We start from the raw sequence: 24151 nt of genomic DNA, 5'->3' as shown, positions 1-24151 counted from the left end.
ATAAACCTAATTTACACGTACAGCCACCTCAGTGACCAGCTGACACTCCTCCTACTTAACAGCTGCTGTAATAACTTCATTATTATTTTGCATTCTCTGGGAAAAAAACACTGTTTTCATATTAATATTACACGATAATATAAGATAATGCATAAACAGATGTCACTCTTTGAAGTAAAGACACATGAACTACATGTTATGTTACTTATTAAGTGTGGAAGCTCATCGCTGGCATTGGAAATAGTTTTAACGGGTTGTCAATCATTTTTTATAATCAATACTCGGAAATTGTCGGCGATTATTGGCTCGGTGCATAACGATGCAGTTCGTTACGTGGCTTTCTTCAGTATACAAACATTACCACGATTAAACCAATGTAACATATAGATGGTGATGTATGTATATTATAATATATTCATTTAAACAAAGTTTCCTGTACCCTTAGTTTATAAAAACTCACGTCCTAACACGACCGCTGTCCATGGTGCTGAACTGAACTGCTTTCAGGCCACGGGTTCATCCATGATGCTCAGTGTCAGGAACACACACACACACACACACACACACACACACACACACACACACACACACACACACACACGCTCAGGAGGGCGGGACCATCCCGTTATCCGCACGCAGCGCAGCTACAACTCACTCGATGGTATCCAGAGGTGCCGCTCCAGCTGCTGTTTCCTCCGCACGACTTTTGGTTTTATCGAGGATTTTTATACGTTATTTGCCCGTCGGCCTGAGCTTCATCTCTGATACTTCGGACCAGACTTCCCAACTCTGTGAACTTGTATCGTTGTGTGTGTGTGTGTGTGTGTGTGTGGCTCAGAGGTTGCCCGACGACCCGAGCGGGCCTCTCGGCTGCAGAAGATGAGCACGCGGTGCGACTTCCCCTCGGCCCAATGGATCCACACAAAGAGAAGACACCGGGGGAACGTTTTTAACAGTTTCTAAACCCTGCTGGACTCCTCGCGGTGGAGGAGGAGGAAGAGGAGGAGGAGGAGGAGGAGGGCCGACATGAGGCTGTGCAACCGCGGCATGATGCTGCTGCTGACCACGGCGGGGGCCTTCTGCGCCTTCAGCCTCATGACCATCGCGGTGGGCACGGACTACTGGCTGTACTCCCGGGGGATGTGCCGCTCCAAGTACCTGAACGACAACGAGAACGTCCGCAAGAACGAGGAGGTGCTGACCCACTCCGGCCTGTGGAGGACCTGCTGCACCGAGGGTAAGACGGACCCTCCTTCACCGGGGCCCCCGGGGGCCGACGCACGGAGACTCTTAAAGATACAGCAATACTATTGTCATGTATTAATATATCATCCAATGAACTTATCAGTGCAACAGCAGAGCAGCAGAGTCTGTAGGGACGACTTGATATGAAGTAACACATATACTGGAGGTCATATGTATATGTATATATATATATATACTTGATGTACATTTTCCGCATATATATATATATCTATCTATATATCTACAGTATATATATAGATATACATAAACTTGATGTACATTTCATTATTTATCTCTTTATTCTTAATAGAGCCCCTCTTGTCCTATATCCTCTGTTTGCACTGGCTTCGCTAATTTTATGAATGAAATGGAAATATTCATCTCTCTCTCTCTCACGCACACACACGCACACACACACACACACACACACACACACACACACACACTAAGCTCCAAAATGTTGTAATGGGAAGGTAACAAAAAGCATGCAGAGGACATCAATGCTTCAACTCTGTGTGTGTGTGTGTGTGTGTGTGTGTGTGTCACAGTGAGCCAGAAGCAGACAGACAGGAAGCTCGAGGCTCTCTGTGTTCTATAACTGATTCTTCAGGATGACACATTACAACAATAAATAGTGGCAAAAGACATTGAAATAAAGAACAAACGCAGCCTGACTGACACGTTATTCTCTGAAGTATTTAAACACAGACGAACTGCATCATAAAAGTACCCTGAACACATCTCTATTGTTCCTGTGACATCATCTCTCTTTGTATCCTGACTATATCATTTGAATAAATTATATATATATATATATATATATATATTTGTTGAATCTCTGACCTGTTCCCCGTGGCCGAGTTGTAGCTCACTGAATGAGTTTTTTTTTGATTTGGGTAACCACGGCGACCGAGTCCCATCATCAATACTGGTCAATCCAGTGCGGCATGCGGGAGACATTGTTATCAATACTGAAAGGCTGAAAGGCAGCGGCGGGCCAGAGGTTATCGGGAGGATGGAGGACGAGTGCAGCGGCCTGTTGACTCTTCAGAGTGTGAAGCTCATCAGCGGTCAAAGGTCGTCACTCTCAAACACGGGGGTTCCTCGAGGGTCCTCCGTGAACTGAAATTACAATCGATATACAATCAATACGTCATCGTGAGAGAAGGCCGAGCGTGATGGCTCAAACACACACGTGTGTGTACGTCCGTATGTCATGTTATGAAGTGCGTGCGGAGCCTGAAGGAAGTTATCACCTGGATGTTCGGTCATGTATTTATTTTGTCTTTTTTTCTTCTTCTATCCTCCAGGGACTTTTCGGGGCGTTTGCAAAGACATTGATCACTTTGCCGAAGACGCAGACTACCAGCAGGACGCCGCCGAGTATTTACTACGTGGGTATTCAGAATGTGTCTACATGTCTTGATCGTGGAGTGTGCCGACTACCAACTATGCCATGGCCCTGTTGATGCCCCGCCCACTCCTCCTCTCTACCTCCATCTGCCTGATGGAGATCTGGATGGTGGTCCATGCCGACTACCAACTATTCATACTCTGTCATCCTCATTGATTGTGTTGTTACTGTGTTTTAATTTGTGTGTAATGATTCCTTCTGTACACATTACATCTATTGTTCTGTCCATCCTGGAGAGGGATCCTCCTCTGTTGCTCTCCTGAAGGTTTCTTCACTTTTTTTCCCGTGAAGGGTTGTTTGGGAGTTGTTCCTGATCCGATGTGAGGTCAAAGGTCAGGGATGTCTATGTGTACAGATTGTAAAGCACTCTGAGGCAAATTAGTAATTCACTAACAATGACCACGCTGATAGCGATATGAGTTTGATCGGTTTATTGCGAAAGAGAGAAAAAGGAAAAGGGGTCGAGGGGAAGGGATGTAGAGATGAGGGATGTAGGGATGGGGTCGAGTGGAACGGGATGACGGTCGAGGGGTAAGAGGTAAGGGAGGTAGAGGGGTTAGGTGGGTGTGAGAGAGAGAAGGTCGGCGGGGTGAGACGGCGGGTTGCCGGTGTCCCGGTAGCTGCGGGAACGGGGAGTGGAGACTCGTGGGTGGGGGTTGTCTCCTCTTGAAGCTTGAGGCTGAATCCCCCAAAAGGTAGCTTCAGGTAGACAAGCACCGGTGAGCGTTCCTGATGGCGTTCAGGTTGGAGCGAATGTAGGAGAGATATGCGGAGGAGGACCACCGGCCGAGCATCTTTATGACGTGGTCGGGTATTCCTCGGCTTGCGGCAGCGGAGGTGGCGCCGATGCGGAAAGAGTGGCACGAGTATGACGCGGGGGGTATGCCGGATCTGGCTAGGACCTGACGGAAGTGGTGGAGGAACCAGGACCGCGTGGCCCCCTTCCCTGTCTCGGTGATAAACAGGGGGTCTTGGGTTGGGCTCGTTGATCTTGAGTTTAGGTAGTCGCAGATGGGCTCGTACGGACTCAGGAACGATTCTTGGCGGAAGAGGTAGACGCGCTGAGGTGGACCGTGCTGGTTAGTCTTGCTGCGTTTGAGGAGATATGTGATGGTGTCGGGAGGATGGATGGAGACGTCGGAAATGGTGGCGTGTAGCGACGGGTGGTGGACCGAGGTCGGAGTGGTAAACTCGGAGGAACGCAAGAAACCAAAAAACGCTAGCAGGAACATGGATTCTAGCGTTTTGTCCGTGAATGGAGACAGGTAGCCTGAACGGAGTGTCTGGATGCAGCGAGTGAGGAGGTCTGGAGTGAGGGGCAGGCGTTTAGGCGCAGAGATAGGTGCAGTGTTGCGCAGGCCTTTAAGGAGCATGGCTATGTGCGAGTGGTTTGTGGCGGAACAGGGCGCCCCTGTGGACAGTTTGGTGAGGAAATTGATTCCGCTTAGGTAGACTTTTATGGTCGCTGACCTGATGGTGCGGGAGTGGGCGTATGTGACGAAGTTTGTGAGGGTGAGGACGTCGAGTGATGGGAATGGCAAGCCGGCAAAGGCGTGAAAAGCTTTAAAGCTGTGCCATCCTGTGAGGTACGAAGACAGTGTTCGTGGTGCGACGCTAGTGATGATGGCATCTTGGGAGGCGGAGATCAGGTGTCGTAGTTGAGGTGTCAGATGAAGATGGTGGCTGAAAACGGTGGGACCGGAGTCGGCTGGGGTTCCGAGGCTGGTGCTAATCGTTTGAATTTCTGAAATGAGAAACGGGAGAGTGAATCGGCGATGAGGTTTTTGTGACCTGGGATGTGGGTGGCTCTGATGATGAACTGACACCGGGCCGAAATTAGGGTTAGTCTGCGCATGAACTGCATGATGTCTAGGCAGCGTGACCGCCCTTTGTTGATTATGTCAACTACTGCGCTGTTGTCGGTGTAAAAAGTTATTGTCTTTTTGGACCATTCAGGCCCCCAAAGAATGGCTGCGATGACGATGGGATATAATTCTGAGATCGCGGAGGAGGGAGTCAAGGACGCAAATTCCACCGGCCAATCGGCTGAAAACCATTTGTTGTCAAGAGGCCAAGCCTATTGAGGGTGCTGCGTCTGTGTAGAGCTGGATGTCTTCCGGTTTTGTAATGTGGTCATCATAGAAGAAGGAGATTCCATTCCACGAGGAGAGGAACTGGTGCCATAGTTTAAAGGGTACCTGTAGTGCAAAACAATATGTAGCCAGATCAAAAGATAATGTGTTTCTAAAGGTTATTCATGCACTGACGGTCCAGTATTCAATAACAATACGTAGTTTAGGCTGTTCAAAGTCCTCAACTCCGACATGCGACATTGCACTGGAGCTTGAATATGTCGCGGGTGGTGTGACGTCAGATCGTTGATAGATCGACAGCCAGCCACAGCGGATGTGTTCAGATACCAATATAAACAACGCCGAGCGCTCGCAAACAAATGCTGAGAGATTGATAATATGGACGATGAAAGATTGTCTGATTCAGCAACTGGATACTTGTTTGAACCTTTAAAAGCAGACTATCCCCATTTAGTGAATTGTGACAGCGATGATAGCGATGATTCTGATGAAGTTGATGCGAAGGACCGCCGTCCAGATGCTTCACCGTGGCGGACCGTGCACGCAAGTCGGCGGACGTTTGGTGCAGTTGTGGGAAATGTGCCACAGAAAACAGACATAGAGTGCATTTGTTGTAAAGAGCACGAACTTATGTCCGATGATATAGCAGGGCTCTCAAGTTTTGAAGACAGGCAAGCGTGAGATTTCCATCAGCACCCGATACAGCTGACTGTTGCGCGCGCCGGCATCGAGCCGAAAAGAGTTGTCGACGGGGGGGGGGGGGTGCTAGTGACTATTTCTACTCAACAATCGATCGGCGTATTGAGCACCCCTGCATTCAAGCATTAAATAGCCGAGAGGTTTTTTCAGCGTGAGGAATTAGATGTGTGGCGGGAGTGCGTGAGATAAGACCGAAATGCGTGAGTCTCACGCTCAATGCGTGAGACTTGAGAGCCCTGATATAGTGTCATTAGACCTCATCTGCTTCACACAAAAGAGTGAGCTTGATAGCTACATCGCGCATAAGCCAGCGCTGGAGATGTCTTTCATTGATGCAATGTTCGGCCGACATGTTCGGGGGTGCTAGTGACTTTTTCTTTGCTCCGTCCGTCCCGATGCACGCAAACCGGTGTCGGGAGCTCCGCGGCGCACGAGACGGCGGGCAGAGGACTGTCAACGCAACACGTAGAGACAGAAATGACATGCTGCTGCTGTAATGTGGCGCTATAGAGAAAGTGACAGGGGGGCGGGCCAATTTTTTTTAATGTCATGCGATCTACCAATACTACGCCGCGATCGACTGGCAGGTCGCCGCGATCGACGTATTGAGCACCCCTGATATAGATTGTGTAATTCTTGAGGCCACCGATCTATCCCAAGAAGCAACGCGTGTAGAAGTGGCTCCGGATTGGCTGAATTCCTTTCAACGACTCTACGTCATAGTTAGCTTTGAGCTGGAGTAAATAACTAGCAAAATGGCTGCGCCCATGGACTCGGAATGTTGACAAAGAAATGTAAATCCTCGGGCTATGCGTGACTTGTTGACAATAGCGGCGGGGTAAATATGATTTATTTGATGCGCCGAATGGATGTAGCACGTTGTTGTTTTGCACTACAGGTACCCTTTAAGCTCTGTTTGGCATGCGTTGTCGAGCGTGACGTGTGTCTGGAGGTTTTCGGCGGAAGCGGCGACTGAGAGAAGGTGGGACAAGAAGGAACGACCTTGGGGAATGATACGAATGGCGTAATTAAGGTGGCCTAGCAGTGAGAGGAGTTGGCGCTTGGTGCATGTGGGGGTCAGGAGGAAATTGGAGATAATTAGGGAAATGCGGTTGATTTTCTCGAGGGGTAGAGACGCTTGGAATAGGACCGAGTCGAGGGTGATGCCGAGGAATTCCAGTGACGATGCTGGGACCTGCGGTTTTCTCTGCAGAAAGGGGGACGCCGAGTCCCGGGAACAAGGAGGTCAGGGCATGGAGGCCGTGTGCCGGGGGGGAGGAAGGTGGTGTGACGGTGAGGAAGTCGTCCAAGAGGTGGATGACGTAGGGGAGTTTATGGACATTCGCCAGGACCCAACAGAGTGCCTCGGATAAGCAGTCAAAGATTTTGGGGCTGCTTTTGCACCCGAAGGTCAGGCGTACGGCAAGTAGTAGCGCCCAGGAGACGAAGAGGTGCCAGTAATCCGGGTGGATGGGCATTATTTTAAAAGCGCTGGTGATGTCAGCTTTGGACAGCCAGGCTCCTCGGTCTGCGAGGCGGATTAGGGATGTGGCATGGCCGAGTGTTGTGTACTGCATGGAGTAGTCTGCGCTGGGGATGAGGCTGTTGATGCTTGGGGTTGAGGAGCCGCGAGGTGCTGAGAGGTCTATAATTAGCCTCTTTTTGCCCGAATATTTCCTGGTAGCTATTCCGATGGGGCTTATTCTAACTATGGGGAAAGGTGGGCTGGTGAGTGGGCCGATCATGAATGAGTTTTTAACTTCCTGGGCTAAGAGTTTGGCAACTATGTCGGGCTCGGCGGTGGCTGACTGCAGGTTTTTGCACGTAAAGGAAGACTGTGGTACTGCAGATACGCCTGGGTGGAAACCGTGAGTGAGATCTTGTAAAAGATAACTCGTGAACTGGGGGCAGTGGTGTATAAAGTACCCAAAAGTCATACTTGAGTAAAAGTAAAGATACTTGACTGGAAAATTACTCAAGTAAAAGTAAAAGTCACCTATGAGAATACTACTTGAGTAAAAGTATTAAAGTATCTGATTTTTTTTGTACTTAAGTATCAAAAGTAATTTTCTGATATTAAATGTACTTAAGTATTGAAAGTAAAAGTAGAAGTAAATGCTCTTAATAAAAAAACAAAGGGTCAGAATTTTGAGAATTATGAAGTTTATTTGTTTGGGTGCTGTGGCCGCCATGAACAAGGAGTATGAGCTAGGATGAACTTAGCAATATATGAATACTATGAAATTACTAAAATATAAAAACACGATTAACACAGAAAAAAGCAGAACCAAAAGTAACAACCAGAATCATCACTTTAAAGTGAAAAATGTATTGTTCATCTTCAAAAGAAGTTGATTTTCAAAATGGACAGATTTCAGTGTCGCTCTTCTGGGGCTGAAGACGAGTCCTGCGATGCTGAAGAGCCGTTCACAGGCCCTGATGCAGGTAGAGTGTGTCTAGCTTCACAGGCCCTGATGCAGGTAGAGTGTGTCTAGCTTCACAGGCCCTGGTGCAGGTAGAGTGTGTCTAGCTTCACAGGCCCTGATGGTGCAGGTAGAGTGTGTCTAGCTTCACAGGCCCTGATGGTGCAGGTAGAGTGTGTCTAGCTTCACAGGCCCTGGTGCAGGTAGAGTGTGTCTAGCTTCACAGGCCCTGATGCAGGTAGAGTGGGTCTAGCTTCACAGGCCCTGATGCATGTAGAGTGTGTCTAGCTTCACAGGCCCTGATGCAGGTAGAGTGTGTCTAGCTTCACAGGCCCTGATGGTGCAGGTAGAGTGTGTCTAGCTTCACAGGCCCTGATGCAGGTAGAGTGGGTCTAGCTTCACAGGCCCTGATGCAGGTAGAGTGTGTCTATCTTCACAGGCCCTGGTGCAGGTAGAGTGTGTCTATCTTCACAGACAGCAGCACACAGTTGGGAAGCATTTCAGCAAGTCAATGTGATCCACGTCTCCATCCAGCTGTTTGCTGCTGTCATGCGCTTGAGATGATGAAGAAGAAGTCCTCTTCATCAGATGAACTGGACCTGGTGGCATCACCTAGCTGCAGGGAGGGTTCTTCCATGTGCTGCTTGATGTAGTCCATTCCTGAAATAAAGTGAGAGTATTACAGACATGATAGAATTAATAACACTTCCTAACATGTCATGACCCCAACCTAAAGTTTTGTACAAAATAGTTAGTTTTAATTTGAAGTTTATACATTTAGTTTCATGCGCTGTCCGTGCATCCAGAGTTGATTTGTGAATATGTACTTGTATCTCTGTAGTTAAACACAACAAGTCCCAAATCAATATCGTCGCCATTACTGGACCGTCACTCTTATAATATTAATACAAATAATTATAATAATGCTGTAATGATTAGCATTATATTATAGCTAAGACGACTCAAATCAACAAATTCTCACAACTGTCAACACTTCTTCAGCTCATTAACTCGCTAGAGATCCGTCTACTCCACTCACGCTAATTGTCTCATTTAATTGACGATAGCTAGCGAACGTTAGCCTAACGTACAACATGCGTAGGACAATCAGACACCTGTTTCCCCTCTCCTGCCAAAGATATAACTTACTACAATCCACTGCTAGATATCTTAACAGGTTTATGATGACTAAACATTAACGTTGCGGCTCATGGGATTAATCTTAATTTACCTCAATGTGTTTCCTGAGGTTGGTGAGTTGTTGAAGGCCAATATCTCCGTAGCTTTCGGTCGGCATAAGAGGCACTTCATCCGGTAGGAAGGAACTTTCACTCCGACAAAAGAAAAGAGTTCGCCCAAATATGGCCACGGACGTTGATCTTGGTCCCCGTGGTTGTTCGAGTAGCTTCCATTGCTGCTCCACATGAAATGAGTCGTATCTGTAGCCGCTCGCTCGCTAACATCCTGGGCATCACTGGGAAGAGAAAACACGCGGCAAGGACCACTGATCCCCAACCTGGTGTTCGTGCTGCGTTCAGGTGTGCTGCGGCGTGTTCCACAACAGTCCCCGATGTGCTGCGTTCAGGTGCGCTGCGGTGTGTTCCACCACAGTCCCCGATGTTTCTCATGATTATTTTTTTCCGTAGTAACGATACTGTTTCAGGGGAAATGTATCGGAGTAAAAGTACAAGTTTTCATTGCAAAATGTAGTGAAGTAAAAGTAAAAGTAAACAGAAATATAAGTAGTAAAATAAAGTACAGATACCCAAAAAAACTACTTAAGTAAAGTAACGAAGTACTTCTACTTCGTTACTATACACCACTGACTGGGGGTCTGGGTGTCCCTCCAGTGCGGAGGCTAACGCGGGGATGTTAATCGGTGTCCCGAGGTACTTACAGAGCTTGTGTTTTAGAGGGTTATGGGGGCAGGTTGATTTTGTGTGGGCCCCGCCGCAGAAGGAGCAGGTGTGGAGGAATCGACAGCTGGAGGCGTTGCATCCCAGGTCGTTGAAATTGTTGCAGACCGTCTTTCCGCCCTGGTAGAGGATGGGTCTTCCTCTCCGGTCTGTATCCTTGGCGGGAGGGCGGGGGGCTGGTTTGACGGGGTAGGGGCAGGGGCTGCGGGGCGGGCTGTGGTGGGAGGTGGGACTTTGTTTAAGGGGAATTGGTTGCGGCTGAGTTGTAGAGAGGAAGCATGAGGAGGCTGGGTGGGCTGGTGCGCTGCAGAGCTCGCAGTTAAGGGAAGGGCGGGATGCAAAAACTCGACAATATAATTCTGGGTCGAGGGTTCCCCAATGTGTGCCCTGGTTGTACTGTTGCACGCGGCCGGCGGCCTCGGAAGCGAACAGGACGTGGTAGCTATAGAACCCGTTGTTGCCGAACCGCAAGGCTAAATTGAGGATTAACGTTAAGTAGTTGTCCAGCTCGGGCCTGCGGTCGGGTAGGGCGGAGCAGATAACGTCACGGTACAGGGAGAAAGCATACGCGAAATCCGTTGTCGTGAGTTCTTTGGACCGGGCGGGGAGAGGCTGGCTCAGCTCGACGGGGCCGAATATGGTGAGCAGTTCTCTAGGGGTCTGGGTGTTGCTAGCTGATGGGTGGATGAGATGGGCGAGGTCGATGTAGTTACCGGTGAGAATCTGCTGCCTGATGGAGTTAGATAACGGGGATGGTCGGGTGGGTGGGTGTGCTGGAGGTGTTGCTATGGCTAGGGTGGGCCTGGCGGGTGGAGGTACGTGCTGTGGAAGGAAGTTGTGAACTGATGCTGGCTGACCTGTGGAATGAAAGGTTGTATGCAGGTTAGTATTACACACGTTTGGGAGATGGGGGAGGGAAGGGTAATGAAAGGGGTAGGGTAGGGGAGGGCGGGGAACGGGAACGACGGAGGGGTGGGAAGAGGTGCTTGGATGGAAGGAAGCATGTGCATGGGGTGGAAGTGAAGGCTGTACGCGGGAGCCTGCCGGGTGGGTGGCCTCTGGGTTGAGGGCATGCTGGGGGGGTTGCGATGCAACCTGGCCCTCTGTGTGAGGCAGCGCTGCTGCGGCCGTGGTTCGCGTAGTGACGTCATCGGCGTTGCTGCTGGCGCGGCGCTGGGAACCCGGAAGTGCCGTGGTGTTCCGCTGGTGTTCAGTCAGGCGTTGGTATAATCGTGCTTTCCTGTCGGATTCGAAAAACGGGATGTTGCGCTCGGTGAGTGCGTCTTTCAATTTACGCACTGTCCACCCGGCGTTGTTTAGAGTACGGCGCTCGGCGGGGCGTCGGCGTGGAGACCGATCGCGGCTGGCGTTCGAGCGGCTGGAAGAGCGCCGTCGGGGAGGGGCGATGTCCCTCGGGCGACGGAGACGGGATCTCCGCCTGGGGCTGTTGGATTGTGAGGGGCCGATGGCGTCGGGGCTGCCCGGGGATCGGTTTCGAGCCGTGAGTGACGCTTACTGGCGTCGCGGTCGCGGCGGCGTGTATGGCGGGAGACGGTGGGGTCTCTGGGTCTTCGGGCGTTATCGGCTCGTCTGCGAAGAGGTCGGCATCGGAAGCGGTGAGTGAGAGTTTGTGTCCATGCTGCTACGGGATGTAGAGACAGAGTTACGGGGAGATGGTCGGTGCTCGGTTTAAATGCTGAGTGAGCACGCTGAGCGCTCGGGCGTGGTCATTGCTCCCGAACTAAGTTCTGTAAAACTCCATTTTGTGAGAATGGGCTATGCAAAATAAACTGAATTGAATTGAAATGTAACCGCGAAGGCCTCATTGTACACCCCCCCCCATCTCTCTCTCCTCAGGTGCAGTTCGGGCCTCCAGCCTCTTCCCCATCCTCAGCGTGGGCCTGTTGTTCCTCGGAGGCGTGTGCGTGGCGGCCGGCGAGTTCTACAAGTCGCGTTACAACGTCATCCTCAGCGCCGGCATACTCTTTGTCTCTGCAGGTCAGAGCACACACACACACACACACACACACACACACACACACACACACACGGACGCACGCACACAGACGTCTGACCCTTCTCTCTCCCTCCTCCAGGTCTCAGTAACATTATTGGCATCATCGTGTACATATCAGCCAACTCGGGCGACCCCAGCCAGAGCGACAACAAGAAGAGCTACTCCTACGGCTGGTCTTTTTATTTCGGCGCGCTGTCCTTCGTGCTGGCCGAGATGGTGGGCGTCCTCGCCGTGCACGTGTTCATCGAGAAACACCGGCAGCTGCGCACCAAAGGCCGGCCGTCCCTCATCAAGCCGCCCATCTCTCGCAGCTCGTCGTACTACCGCAACCGCTACAACCGCGGCCGCTCGCTCTCGCACTCCTTCCGAGCGTCCTCGGTGCGGGACCGAGAGCCGTCCGTCTCGGCCGAGTCTAAAGCCGCGGCGGCGGCGGCGGCAGACTCGGAGTTCACGCTGTACGGCTTGACCTCGCCTCTCGAGGACGCTAAGGTGGACGTGGACGCGGACGATTTGGCGGCTCGCAACGACGCGGAGATGCTGCAGGGAAACAGGAGGACCACGCCTGTGTGAGGAGGAGAGGAAGTGGAGGCTGAGGGCCTTCTGTGAGAGGAGAACATCATGATCGAGAGTCTTATTGGTACAACAACAAAATAATTTTAAAGGCAGGAAAGACTTTAACAGGCCTGCACGGACTGATCAGTCAGGAAATAAATGATGAAAAGAGAAAAAAAGGGATTGTTTTGTCTGACCAACAGACCCAAACTGCAATATGTTACATTTAAAATGATGCAAAACAAAGAAATGAAGTAATACTTCACGTGTGCAAAGCTGGTATCAGAGACTGTTGAAAGGTTATGTGTATATGCTTTTTGTACGGCTTGTAATTACACTATACAGTATATCCATAGTGTGTGTGTGTGTGTGTGTGTGTGTGAATGAGTGTGTGTGAAATTATAGCAATTTGTGTTTGAGTCGGACAGAGAGAGACCAGAAGAAGGAGCTGTTCATGAAGATAATGAACTGTCACATAGAAATTAAAACACACACACACACACCTGAGAATGACATAATTAACAATGTTCATTTCCTGTTCTCGTTTTTTTGTGTGGACCTGAGCTCAAAATCGAAACCCCATTAAATGCATTAGATCCCCTCTCAATCGGTCTCTCTCGCTGTGTCTGTTTGACCCCTGTTTTGAACTCTTCTGGCTCTGCCACCGAGTCTCCTTTTACAAATAAAGTTCACGAGTTAGCTTAAAAAGAGCTCGAGAATTTTAAACATAAAAGTTAGACATTTATTATATTTATTTGTCGCAATTACAGTTAGTTTATGTGTTTGGCTATTAGAAAAAAAGAAAAAAGCGCGCGCTTGTTGATGACGCTCGTTGATTGGAGGAGGGACACCACAGAGGAGCAGCCGCGGACATGCGCACCGGAGCAGGCATCGACTCCAGCGCAGCCTGTAAAGTATCACTGCATTAAAATCATGTGCAGAAGAAGAAACGCAAGTTACGTATGTAACTATGGTTCTATGAATCCTGGATGACCGCCAGAGGCGGTGCTTAGCACTGGATATCTTCCGTCTTGCGCATAGCAGGTTGAGTATTAATAACAACAAAGTCACCCGTGACCTCGGATGACCCGCCCACCGGGTATAAGTTCCGGTGTCATCCCGAGATCAGTTCTACGGAATCTTCTCGCGAACTCAGTGACTAAGAACTCAGTGACTAAGAACTCTGGCGGTCATCCAGGATTCATAGAACCATAGTTACATACGTAACTTGCGTTCTATTTCATCCTTCCTGACCGCCAGAGGCGGTGCTTAGCACTGGATGACTTATACCAACAGAGTCACGAGGAATCCCAAGGAAACTACCTCATATGACTCAAGCAGAGGATTTGGACCACCTGCAATGCATGGAGGGTGTTCCCGTTCACTCTGTAGTCTCTGGTGAATGTGCGCAACGATGCCCCTGAGGCTGTTGCATACATATGCACCTATATTCCCTACGGGCATACCTCTTCGGGTCGCCCGTGATGTGGGAACGCCGTTGGTAGAACAACACCCTGCTCTGGATGGCAGAGCACGGACGTTCACCACCTATGCCCAGGCAATGGCCTCCACTATCTAGTGGAACAGGCACTGTTCTGCAGTGGCATAGCCCTTCTTAGATCCACCCTAACTGACTAGTTATGGTGGTCAAGCTGTGCAGGCTGGACAGGCTGGTTGAGACCCGAGCGTGCCAGCACCTTTGGGGGAAGCCACTGCTTTAGGCCGCAGTGTGACACCCGAGCCCTCTGAGTTCCCCTCAGACAAGGCTCATTGACCGACAGGGCGTGTAGCTTGCCTACTTGCTCTGCCGCAGTTATGGCAAGGATGAACGGTCTTTGCCGACAGCAACCACAGCTCTGCCTCTGCCAAGGGAGGCGAGCATAGGGTGTCCAGTACCCCGGGCAAGTCCCCTGGAGGAGCCCTCGGGGGGGGGGGGGGCTCAGGGGATAGTCACTGAGGCCCTCCTTATGAAGAGGGACACCAGCTTGTGGCTGTTCCGCATCATTGTCGGCTTTAGCATGCTGCCCTGAAATGGCAGCTATGTAGTCCCTCAGGATAGAGGCAGACATGCCCTTAACTAGAAGGGATGACGGAGGCGTGAGTACCGTAGGCACGAGGCACCGTACTGGGTCCCTCCGTCTGCTGGTCGGGAAGCGGCTTCGGTCTGCACGTCTCGTAGACGGATGGCACTCCGGCATTTAGAATAGTCCTCTGGACTGATTCTGTTCAGCTGCTTCTGCTCTCCTGCGGCCAAGCCCTTTGTTGGGCACGGCCGGGATCGGGATGGCAGGTCCCACCATCTAGCTGTGCTAGGGGTCCCACATGTCAGCGAGGCACCGTGGCGTCTCACAGCGAAGTCTGTGCAGCCAGGGGAACCAAGTCCTGGCTGGACGCAAGGGGGCCACCAGCAAAATTCGGTGGCCCTGTTGAAAACCCCGAGTAGTTGGCAAGATCAGCGGAAATGTGGGGAACGCCCTGGTTCCGTTCTCCTGGTCGCTACCTCGCCTGACAATTGGTCAGGTGAAGGGTTACCGGAGTAAGAAAAATCAGAAGGGCCCGGGAGCTTCGTAGCAGCTCTGCCGCCCTAGGGGCCCCTGGAGGTTCAAGCCAACCCGTGGTTGAGGCGATGTCTCGCCCAACAAGTACATATTCCCTCCCAAGTATGGCAGGAACTGTTTGAGCGCTAGGTGCATGGCCTGTGGCTCCAGACCCAAGTGTCGCGAATAGACTGTCCTCTGGAAGTCCTGTACCGCCAGACTGCGCCCCACTTCGAGAGGCGGGAGTCTGCTGTGGCGACCTCCCGGTGGGGCGGACCCCTTCCCTGGGGATACCCTCTGATGGGTATGCTCTCACCCTCTACGGGGATAGAGCCGAGGGCACCACTGTGACCCCCATCTTGTGCCTGTGGCCCCTGGCGAAGGCTGTTAGGCCCTCCATGCGAAGGGCACCGCGACAGCAGCCCAAGCATTTGCCCCATAGGCAAGGAAAAAAGGGATAAAAGACCACTGCCTGCCCCCTCAGAGAGTATCTACCTGCTTGAGTGACGGGCAGGCCCACTTAGTGGCTGCCTCTAGAGCTATACCAACGAAGGTTGTGCTCCGAGAATGGCTCAGAAAACTCTTTATGTTCACGAAGGCCCAACCGGGCAGCGTGAGAAAGAGTGTAAGACAGCTGATGCAGCTGTCAATTTACCCGATAGGCAAGAAGAGAGGATAAAAGACAGCCATCTGCCCCCTCAGAGAGGGGAAGGCTGCAGAGGATGCTGTCCACCTGTCTGAGTGACGGCCAGGCCCGCTTAGTGGCTGCATCTAGAGCTACACCAATAAAGGTTATGCTCTGAGAATGAGTTGTTTGTTCACGAAGGCCCAACCGGGCGGCGTGAGAGAGTGCAAGTAATGCACTGTGTGGCCCTAAATGGGTATGGCGCACATAGCCAGATCGTCCAGGATGGCAGTTTCCTCACGCCCTGGTGATTGCAGGGCAGCAGTAATGCCCTTTTGTAGAAACTCCTGGGGAAGTCCACATGGAAGAAGCCTGGGAATAACGGCTTTGGAAAGCATAACAGAGCAACCGTCTGTGAAGCATTCTAGGAGCCTGACAAAAGGCCTCCCTTAAGTTGACAGACATGAGCCGATCTCCTCTGGAGACCACACGAAGGATGTCTGCTGGGCTCAGCCTGAGAAAATCAAGATGTGGCGCCCCCGAGTCTGCGGGGTGTGGACACGGTCCTGTGAAGACCAGATAACTGCTGCCTGGTCTAACCGGCTTGCACCGTGCGCTGCTGCGCCTGTAGAGCAGGTCCCCTGATTTCACTGGGACAGTAGGGAGGTTGTTCCTACATGCCTCCGACAAGGGTGCCTGCGCCGGCCAACAGCTGGTCTGAACCCTGGAGAGCATTAGGCGCCCAGGTTCTCTTGACGTAAGTGCACATGCCTGCAGCGAAGCATCACTGAGGCTGTAGTCAAGTATGACATATGAGGGGGAGTTGCCGTGTAGTAAGCACGGTAAAATGGTCACCTGAGAACCGACTGGGCTCGAGGGCACCGGTCATCCGGCCTCGGAGTCCCCTTGGGGAAAAACCGATGGATGCGATAGTCAGCTCAATGGATGGCATGGGACGAAGGCCACATTTGGCCCTATCCTGCATGGACGCCGGGGTTCGGTGATCTATCGTAAGATGGTAACCCCTCAGATAGTCTCTGGAGGGGAGACTGAAAAGGTGGCAGGGCCGGGAATGCCCCTGAGGAATGCACTAGCATGCGTGGGGTTCCGGCTGCTGTATATCCAGCGGTTCCTGTGCCCTGCGAATGACGAACCCGATGGGGTCGTCGACTGCCCCCTACAAGGGGCTACCACTGGGATGTCCTCCCTTGGGAATGGATCAGCCGTGGGTGGATCTGATGCTTCAGTCCTCCCTGCACTAGGGTGGCAACTTATCTGAGCTAGTTCTGCGGTCAGCAGACCTACTCTATAAGCTAACCTGCCCGATTGCACTGCTAGGGGAGCCCATGCGGCTCCTAGCCGGCGCTTGCAACTGGTCGGCTGGCCTGGAGCTGACCTGACCTGTCTGTTGGGGTCCTAGCAGGAGCTAGAGCGAGCGCACTCCGCTACTGCAGCGCAGGTCCTGTGGAGCAGGACAGAGACAGCCCGTCTAGTGAGGGGAGAGCGTAACGCTGCCCTCACTCGTACAGTAGCTGTAGCTGCTGGGGGTCGCAGCAGTAGCACTTTGCTACTGTGGCCCCGGTCCTGTGGAGCAGGACGGAGACAGCCCGTCTAGTGAGGGTATCAGCCACCACTGGCCTCCCTCGTCCGGTAGCTGTAGCTGCTGGGGGTCGCAACAGTAGCACTCCGCTACTGTGGCCCAGGTCCTGTAGGACAGGACGGAGACAGCCCGTCTAGGAGGGTAGAGCGCGGACGCTGGCCTCGCTAGTACGGTAGCTGTAGCAGCTAGGGTCGCAGCAGTAGCACTCCGCTACTGTGGCCCAGGTCCTGTGGAGCAGGACGGAGACAGCCCGTCTAGCGAGGGTAGAGCGCGGACGCTGGCCTCGCTAGTACGGTAGCTGTAGCAGCTAGGGTCGCAGCAGTAGCACTCCGCTACTGTGGCCCAGGTCCTGTCGAGCAGGACAGAGACAGCCCATCTAGAGCGAGGACACCTCTTCAATACAGTAGCTGTGATTACTGGTGTCCTATCAGTAAACTTAAGCGAGAGCACTCTGTTACTGTGGAAACAGGTTCCGTGGAGACAGTTTAGAAAGCGGTCTAGAGAACAGCCTCTCTTAGAGAGAGGGAGTGAGGACACGCTTGACTAGTACAGTAGCTGTAATTACAAGCATCCCACGAGTAGCCTGGGCGAAAGCCTGTGCTACAGGGGAGCAGGTCCTGTGGAAAACAGTCCACTAGTATGGCAACTGTACTTACTGGTGCCTCCCAGTAAGCCTGAGCGAGAGCTCTGCGCTACTGTAGACGCTGATCCCGTGAACACGGGTCAGAACCCAGCATGTCTAGTGAGAGAGTGAGGACACACTTCACTCGTCTGGTAGCTGTCAGCATTAGCGTGGCATTAGTTAGCCTGAGTGGAGACGCTCTGCTAGCTGCAACAGCGGCGATGTCATGGAGGTACATGTGCAGTATGCATCAGTATCGACTTATAGCCTCCTTAGCGTCCCCCCGGTGAGCCTGAGCGGGACGCTCTGCTCACTGGAAGCCGGTAGCAGTGTAGCAGTGTGGCATCCAGCCGCAACGAGCGGACGCGCTCTCGTTAGCGCTGTAATCGCCCACCAGTAGCCTGAGCGAGAGCGCTCCACTACTTGGGCCGAGGTCCTGTGGAACAGGAGGTAGCTGTCGGATTTAGCGTAGGCTCCGTTAGCCTGAGTGGACACACTCTGCTAGCTATGCACGGCGGCAATGCTACCAAAGTCAACACACACGCTATCTCAATCGCTACAGAGAGTCGGTCGCGCCGGTGTAGCAGCACCGAGCGGACGTGCTCCCGTTAGCACACAGTTAGCAGGAACGAGAGCTCTGCTCCTGTGGGATATGCCGTCATAGGCAACAATTGTATTCGATCTCACCCGATTGAAGCTTTGCGGTGAAGGCGCTCTGGTGAAGACCGAAAAGACTTGCGTTCTCCGGTCCGCCTCGACGGTTCGCCGTAGAGAACGCAACGTCCTCCTCCGAGGAGGAGAGCTCGTCGCAGCCTCTGGAGGGCGACGGATCGCAACTCCGACCATTTGGTCACAAGGCTCCCCGCGACGAGCTTCAGTTAAACTTCAGCCTTAGCTGATGCCTGCTTGCGAGAAGATGAAAAAGAACTGATCTCGGGATGACACCGGAACTTATACCCGGTGGGCGGGTCATCCGAGGTCACGGGTGACTTTGTTGTTATTAATACTCGACCTGCTATGCGCAAGACGGAAGATATCCAGTGCTAAGCACCGCCTCTGGCGGTCAGGAAGGATGAAATAGAACTGTTTGTGTTGAAGTGTTTATTTTATAGCTGGATTCCATTAAATCCCCAAAGGTGCGTTTCCCTCCTGTGACCAGTAGGTGTCAGCAGAGCACACCTCAGAGTGAGGAGCGTTACCTGAGGAGGTTAGATCTCTACAGAGAGCTGAGCTGTGGACTCACAGTGAGATTGTTGCAGAGCTGCATTGGACCGCAAAGTGACACAGACATATTTATTGTTTGCATGTGGGACTGACTTATTTTGGTGGAAAGGGTTCTGGTGGCTGCAGGAAAAGGAAGATAAAAAAACTAACCTGGAGGGGGTAACACCACCTCCCAATCAGAGCTGCCGGAAGAGGCGGGTCTTCTACGTCACACCCCTGAAGTTAAACTTACTGTTTGGCGGAGCGACAGTGAGACAAGTCTCTGTAACACTTTGCTCGTCTTCTCAGCAGCTGACCCACAAACTGGTGAGTGACAGCTGATGATGTTTACTGTGTTTCAATAACTGGTGAAAACACAAAACTTACAACTCTAAGGACACAATCACGACACCAGACGCGACTTGTTAAAGCGCAGCCGCTTAAAAAATACCATGGCAAAAACGTGCTGGGCAAAACAGCGCGGCGCACCTGTGGAGCGCTGCGTGCGCAACCAGGCGATAAAACTTTATTTACAAAATAAATTCCAGCAGAGGTCGCGCTCTTGACCTTGCTGTGTGGTGGGATGAGGAGGAGGAGGAAAAAGACCGCAACAGCGGAGGTTTGGGGTTCATGATTTCAAAAAAAGCGTGTAATATAGCTAAAATATAGCATTAGCATAGTATCACAATATAGTTAATTAAAGAATAAAGTCACTAAACATTTAGTCAAAGCCCCCCAAAAAACACAAAGTACCTTGTTCCCGTTCCAGCTAGGTTCTTAGCAGTTCATTGAGTAAGAAAAATACTCATGAAGACCCTTTTCCTTTAGTACAATGTCAAAAACGAACTTTTGCAAAGTCATGTTACTATATTAACAGCTACTTCCGGTTCATACCGGAAGTACTTCAAAATAAAAGCACCCAGAACATACAAAGTCACTTATAAAATAAAGGCTTACTGGAAATAGTCAACATATTTACAGAACCTTTTCAGAGTCATTTACAAAGAGTAAGACGAATACCACATGAAAACAGGAAGGATGTGGTAAAGCATTAAAACCCGCCTCTTGCTTGATCCGATTGGCTGCCTTGGCTGAGTGTGACATTGTTGAGCTGTGCGACTTCGTGCCTCGGGCTCAAAGTTGAGAACATTTAAACTTTTATGCGCGTCTGCAAAACGCTAGAAAAACACGCCTTTTTGGCAAAGCGTTTTTGAGAGTCGCGTCTGGTGTGATCGAGCAATAATCAATTAGGAAGTTACACTCTCTTTTTAGTTCATTATGACACATGGTCAGATTGCCTTAAGTGAAGACTGACAAGGAATAAAGTCAAATTAAACTAAAGGTCTAATGATTAATTATGTATTTAAATCGTTTTTAGTGACACTTTGACTTGTGTTCTCTGGGTGTCGAGATGGCTGCTGCCAGCAATCTGCTGTCTGAAGATCAGTTCCTGTGCTGCATCTGTCTGGATGTGTTCACTGATCCAGTCAGCACACCATGTGGACACAACTTCTGCAAAAAGTGCATCACTGAACACTGGAATGTGAGTGACAGGTGCCAGTGTCCCATGTGCCAAGAGGTTTTCACCACCAGACCAGATCTGAGGGTCAACACCTTCATGTCTGAGATGGTTTCTCAGTTCAGACAGTCGACTCAGCAGAAAGCCAGCAGCAGCAGCTCAGAGCAACAAGAGTCCAGACCAGGAGAAGTTCCCTGTGACGTCTGCACTGGAACCAAACTGAAGGCCCTGAAGTCCTGCCTGGTGTGTCTGGCCTCCTACTGTGAGACTCACCTGGAGCCTCACCTGTCAAGACCAGGCCTGAAGAGACATCAGCTGATGGACCCTGTGGAGAACCTGGAAGACAGGATGTGTCTGAAGCACGATAAACCTCTGGAGCTGTTCTGTAGGACCGACCAGACGTGTGTCTGCATGCTCTGCACTGTGTTGGACCACAAGATGCACAATGTTGTTCCTATGAAGGAAGAATATGAAGGAAAGAAGGTCGAGCTGCAAAAGACAGAGGCTGAAATTCAGGAGATGATCCAGAAAAGACGACTGAAGATTCAGGAGGTCCAACACAACGTGAAGCTCAGTGAGGAAGATGCAAACAGAAAGAAAGCAGAAGGTGTTCGGGTCTTCACTGGTCTGAAGGAGTCTGTGGAGAGAAAACTGAACGAGCTCATCACTACGATAGAAGAGAAGCAGAGAAGCACCAAGAAACAGGCTGAAGACGCCATCAGAGAGATGGAACAGGAGATCTCTGATCTGATGAAGAGGAGCACTGAGGTGGAGAAGCTCTCCCTCTCTGAAGACCACCTCCACCTCCTCCAGAGTGTCCAGTCCCTCAACATCCACCACTCACCACCCACCAAGGACTGGTCTCAGGTCAGTGTTCCTCCAGCATCACATGAGGGGACTGTGGTCAGAGCTGTGTCTCAGCTGGAGGAGACTCTTCGTAAAATGATGAATAAGCTGGTTGTTGAAGCCGAGCTGAAGAGGGTCCAGAAGTTTGCAGTGGATGTGACTCTTGATCCTGAAACAGCTCATCCTGGGCTCATCCTGTCTGATGACGGGAAACAAGTCCATCATAGTGATGTGATGAAGAATCTCCCAAACAACCCAGAGAGATTTACTAAATGTACTTGTGTCTTAGCAAAGCAAAGTTTCTCTTCAGGCAGATTTTACTTTGAGGTTCAAGTCAAAGGAAAGACTGACTGGTTTTTAGGAGTGACCAGAGAGTCCATCAACAGGAAGGGAAGCTTCACATGGAGTCCTCAGAAGGGTTACTGGTCTATACGGTTGAGAAATGCAAACGATTACTACGCTCTTGGTGACCCTCCAGTTCTTCTCCCCCTGAAGTCTGGGCCTCAGAAGGTGGGGGTGTTTGTGGACTATGAGGAGGGTCTAGTCTCCTTCTATGACGTAGAAGCTGCATCTCTTATCTACTCCTTTGCTGGCTGCTCCTTCAAGGAGAAACTCTTCCCATACTTCAGTCCTTATCTTGATCATGGTGGTAAAAACTCCTTCCCTCTGATCATCTCTTCTGTGAATCAAACTGGCTGATTAATTTTTTTACGATCAGAATTTCCCTGACACAGCAATCAATATTTGGATGGAAATCAATTCGAGACATAGAAACAAACCAAACAATGACAGACTGATCAATCTTGAAATTAAAAGACGTAATGTCATTCATGGTAATACATGTAAATATTTAGTGGTAATATCTCTTGTGAACCTGTTTTCATCTGAATATTATTTGTCAGTCATCATTTGTGTCACTCAGACCGCTTCAGGGTTATTTTAGTTTCAAATTAAGATGCTATTACTTGTGGACTGTGGGTGTAACTCTGTTGACGTTAACAGAGAGGATGTCTTTCCTCAAATTCTATTAAAGGAACTTTCAGGGGGATTAATTGGCACTAATGGGATATAATATTCATAACTATGTTATAATCAGTGTATCAACATGTTTTGTAAACTAGGAAGAATAATCCACTCAGTTGAAATCTGCAGTCACTTATGTGGCTTTCAGAGAGATTGCATAAAATATATACTTTCACCATTCATCCTTTTTTGATTTCTATATTGTCTGTACTCGATTTGCTTCTTCATGTTTTCAATAAAAATCTTTAAATGGCGGTTCTGTCTGTAAGCTTTTTGAGCCTGGCTGCTTCGCATAGTATTGACTCATAGCACTGACTTATTCTGTGGCAATGCCTAAAAAATACATGAAAGTGTGCGGCCTGATCTGAAATTGTGTGCATTTAGGTCTCAAAAACATTTGCGCGGGCCATTTCTCGGAAAATCGCGAAAAACTTTAAAAGATTGGCAAAGCCTATGTGAAAAATACTTTGGACCACTAAGGGTCCTACAGCGTACTTCGGAAATGTGTCAAAATACATAAAAACGTGCGGCCTGACTGGGAATCATCTGGAATTACTTTTCTAAGAGATCGGACTGCGCTTCAGTCCTAAAACGCCAAAAAACAACGAGAAATGTTCCCGCATCTGTCCTTGTGAAGCGGAAGTGAAGCAGTCTCTTGGAGAACGTGCTCAGCTGTCCCTGCAGTAGGTGGTGGAGAGGATGGTCCGGGTTTTCCAACACAGACAATCACTTCTTCAGTGTCCTCCTCTCCACCACCTGTTCTAGATAGTCCTGTTTGAAGCCAACGATGGAGCCGGCCTTCCTCACCAGTTCAGTGAGTCTGTCACTAAACTTGAAATAAATAAATATATATTGTAACCGTTTAGCTCCACACCTTCCTTTTATTAGTTGTTTTCATCCTGTCTGCCTGATTCACTAACTATCATGTCATTACATATCCTGCTTCACACCAGCTCGTCCCTCATTCCCTTCACCTGGTCCTCATGCCCGTCTCACCTATTGCCCATTCCCTCATTAGTCCCTCACTACTTGGGTGTCCTCACTTGAACTTGTCCTCTGCCAGATTGTCTTGTGTTTTTCCCAACCAAGCCCTCCAGCGTTCCATCTTGTGTTTATCTAGTTCTGCCTGTTTCGTTCCTGCCGGTACTCGTGAGTAAAGATCATTATTTGCAGTTCTGTCTCCTGAGTCGTGCTATTGGGTTCATGCTAATTGCCCCGTGACATACTGTACACTGCCTTGTGAATGTTTTCGTGAAGCAGTTTTGATAGCGGTTCAGCATGTGTTTGAATACTATATTTACCAGATTATGTTGGTTTTAAAAGGTTTCCTAACAAGTCCATGACATATTGTTTTACACAAGCGACTAAGTCCTCAGCGTCATTCGAAATGACTCTGCTGTAACATATCACTGCATTAAAAGCATGTGGAGAAGAAGAAACTCTTAGGGTCTTGTCCATTAAATCCCCAAAGGTGTGTTTCCCTCCTGTGACCACTAGGTGTCAGCAGAGCACACCTCAGCGTGAGGAGCGTTTGTTAAAGGCTTTAACAGACTGCACACTATTCAACTTCCTCTGATTCAGCAACACGTAGAGATAAGAAGTAACGTTACATGAGGAGGTTAGAGCTTCACAGAGAGCTGAGCTGTGGACTCACAGTAAGATTGTTGCAGAGCTGCATTGGACCGTAAAGTGACACAAACATATTTATTGTTTGCATGTGGGACTGACTTATTGAGGTGAAAAGGGTTCCGGTGTCTGCAGGAAAAGGAAGATTAAAAAGGCATAATAGTTTCCCTACAGAGATTAAACTGTAACTC

General features: G+C 50.2%; 2 protein-coding genes across 2 annotated transcripts; both read left to right on the top strand.

Moving 5' to 3' along the window:
- The first annotated feature begins 693 nt into the window (after positions 1–693).
- Positions 694–12966, top strand: LOC130190313 (voltage-dependent calcium channel gamma-3 subunit-like). Its single transcript, XM_056409644.1, has 4 exons — positions 694–1237; positions 2556–2639; positions 11648–11788; positions 11887–12966. Exons 1-4 carry the CDS (start codon positions 1027–1029, stop codon positions 12375–12377), a joined length of 927 nt encoding a protein of 308 aa, XP_056265619.1. The 5' UTR covers positions 694–1026; the 3' UTR covers positions 12378–12966.
- Positions 12967–20339: 7373 nt separating this feature from the next.
- Positions 20340–22010, top strand: LOC130189779 (E3 ubiquitin-protein ligase TRIM21-like). The gene has a single exon (XM_056408713.1). The coding sequence runs from the start codon at positions 20358–20360 to the stop codon at positions 22008–22010; it is 1653 nt and encodes a 550-aa protein (XP_056264688.1). The 5' UTR covers positions 20340–20357.
- Positions 22011–24151: the final 2141 nt, after the last annotated feature.

The sequence above is a fragment of the Pseudoliparis swirei genome, chromosome 24, assembly GCF_029220125.1.
Source record: "Pseudoliparis swirei isolate HS2019 ecotype Mariana Trench chromosome 24, NWPU_hadal_v1, whole genome shotgun sequence".
NCBI classification, from domain to species: Eukaryota; Metazoa; Chordata; class Actinopteri; order Perciformes; family Liparidae; genus Pseudoliparis; species Pseudoliparis swirei.
Note: the sequence above shows the minus strand (reverse complement) of the source record. Positions and strands in the feature narration are given on the sequence as shown.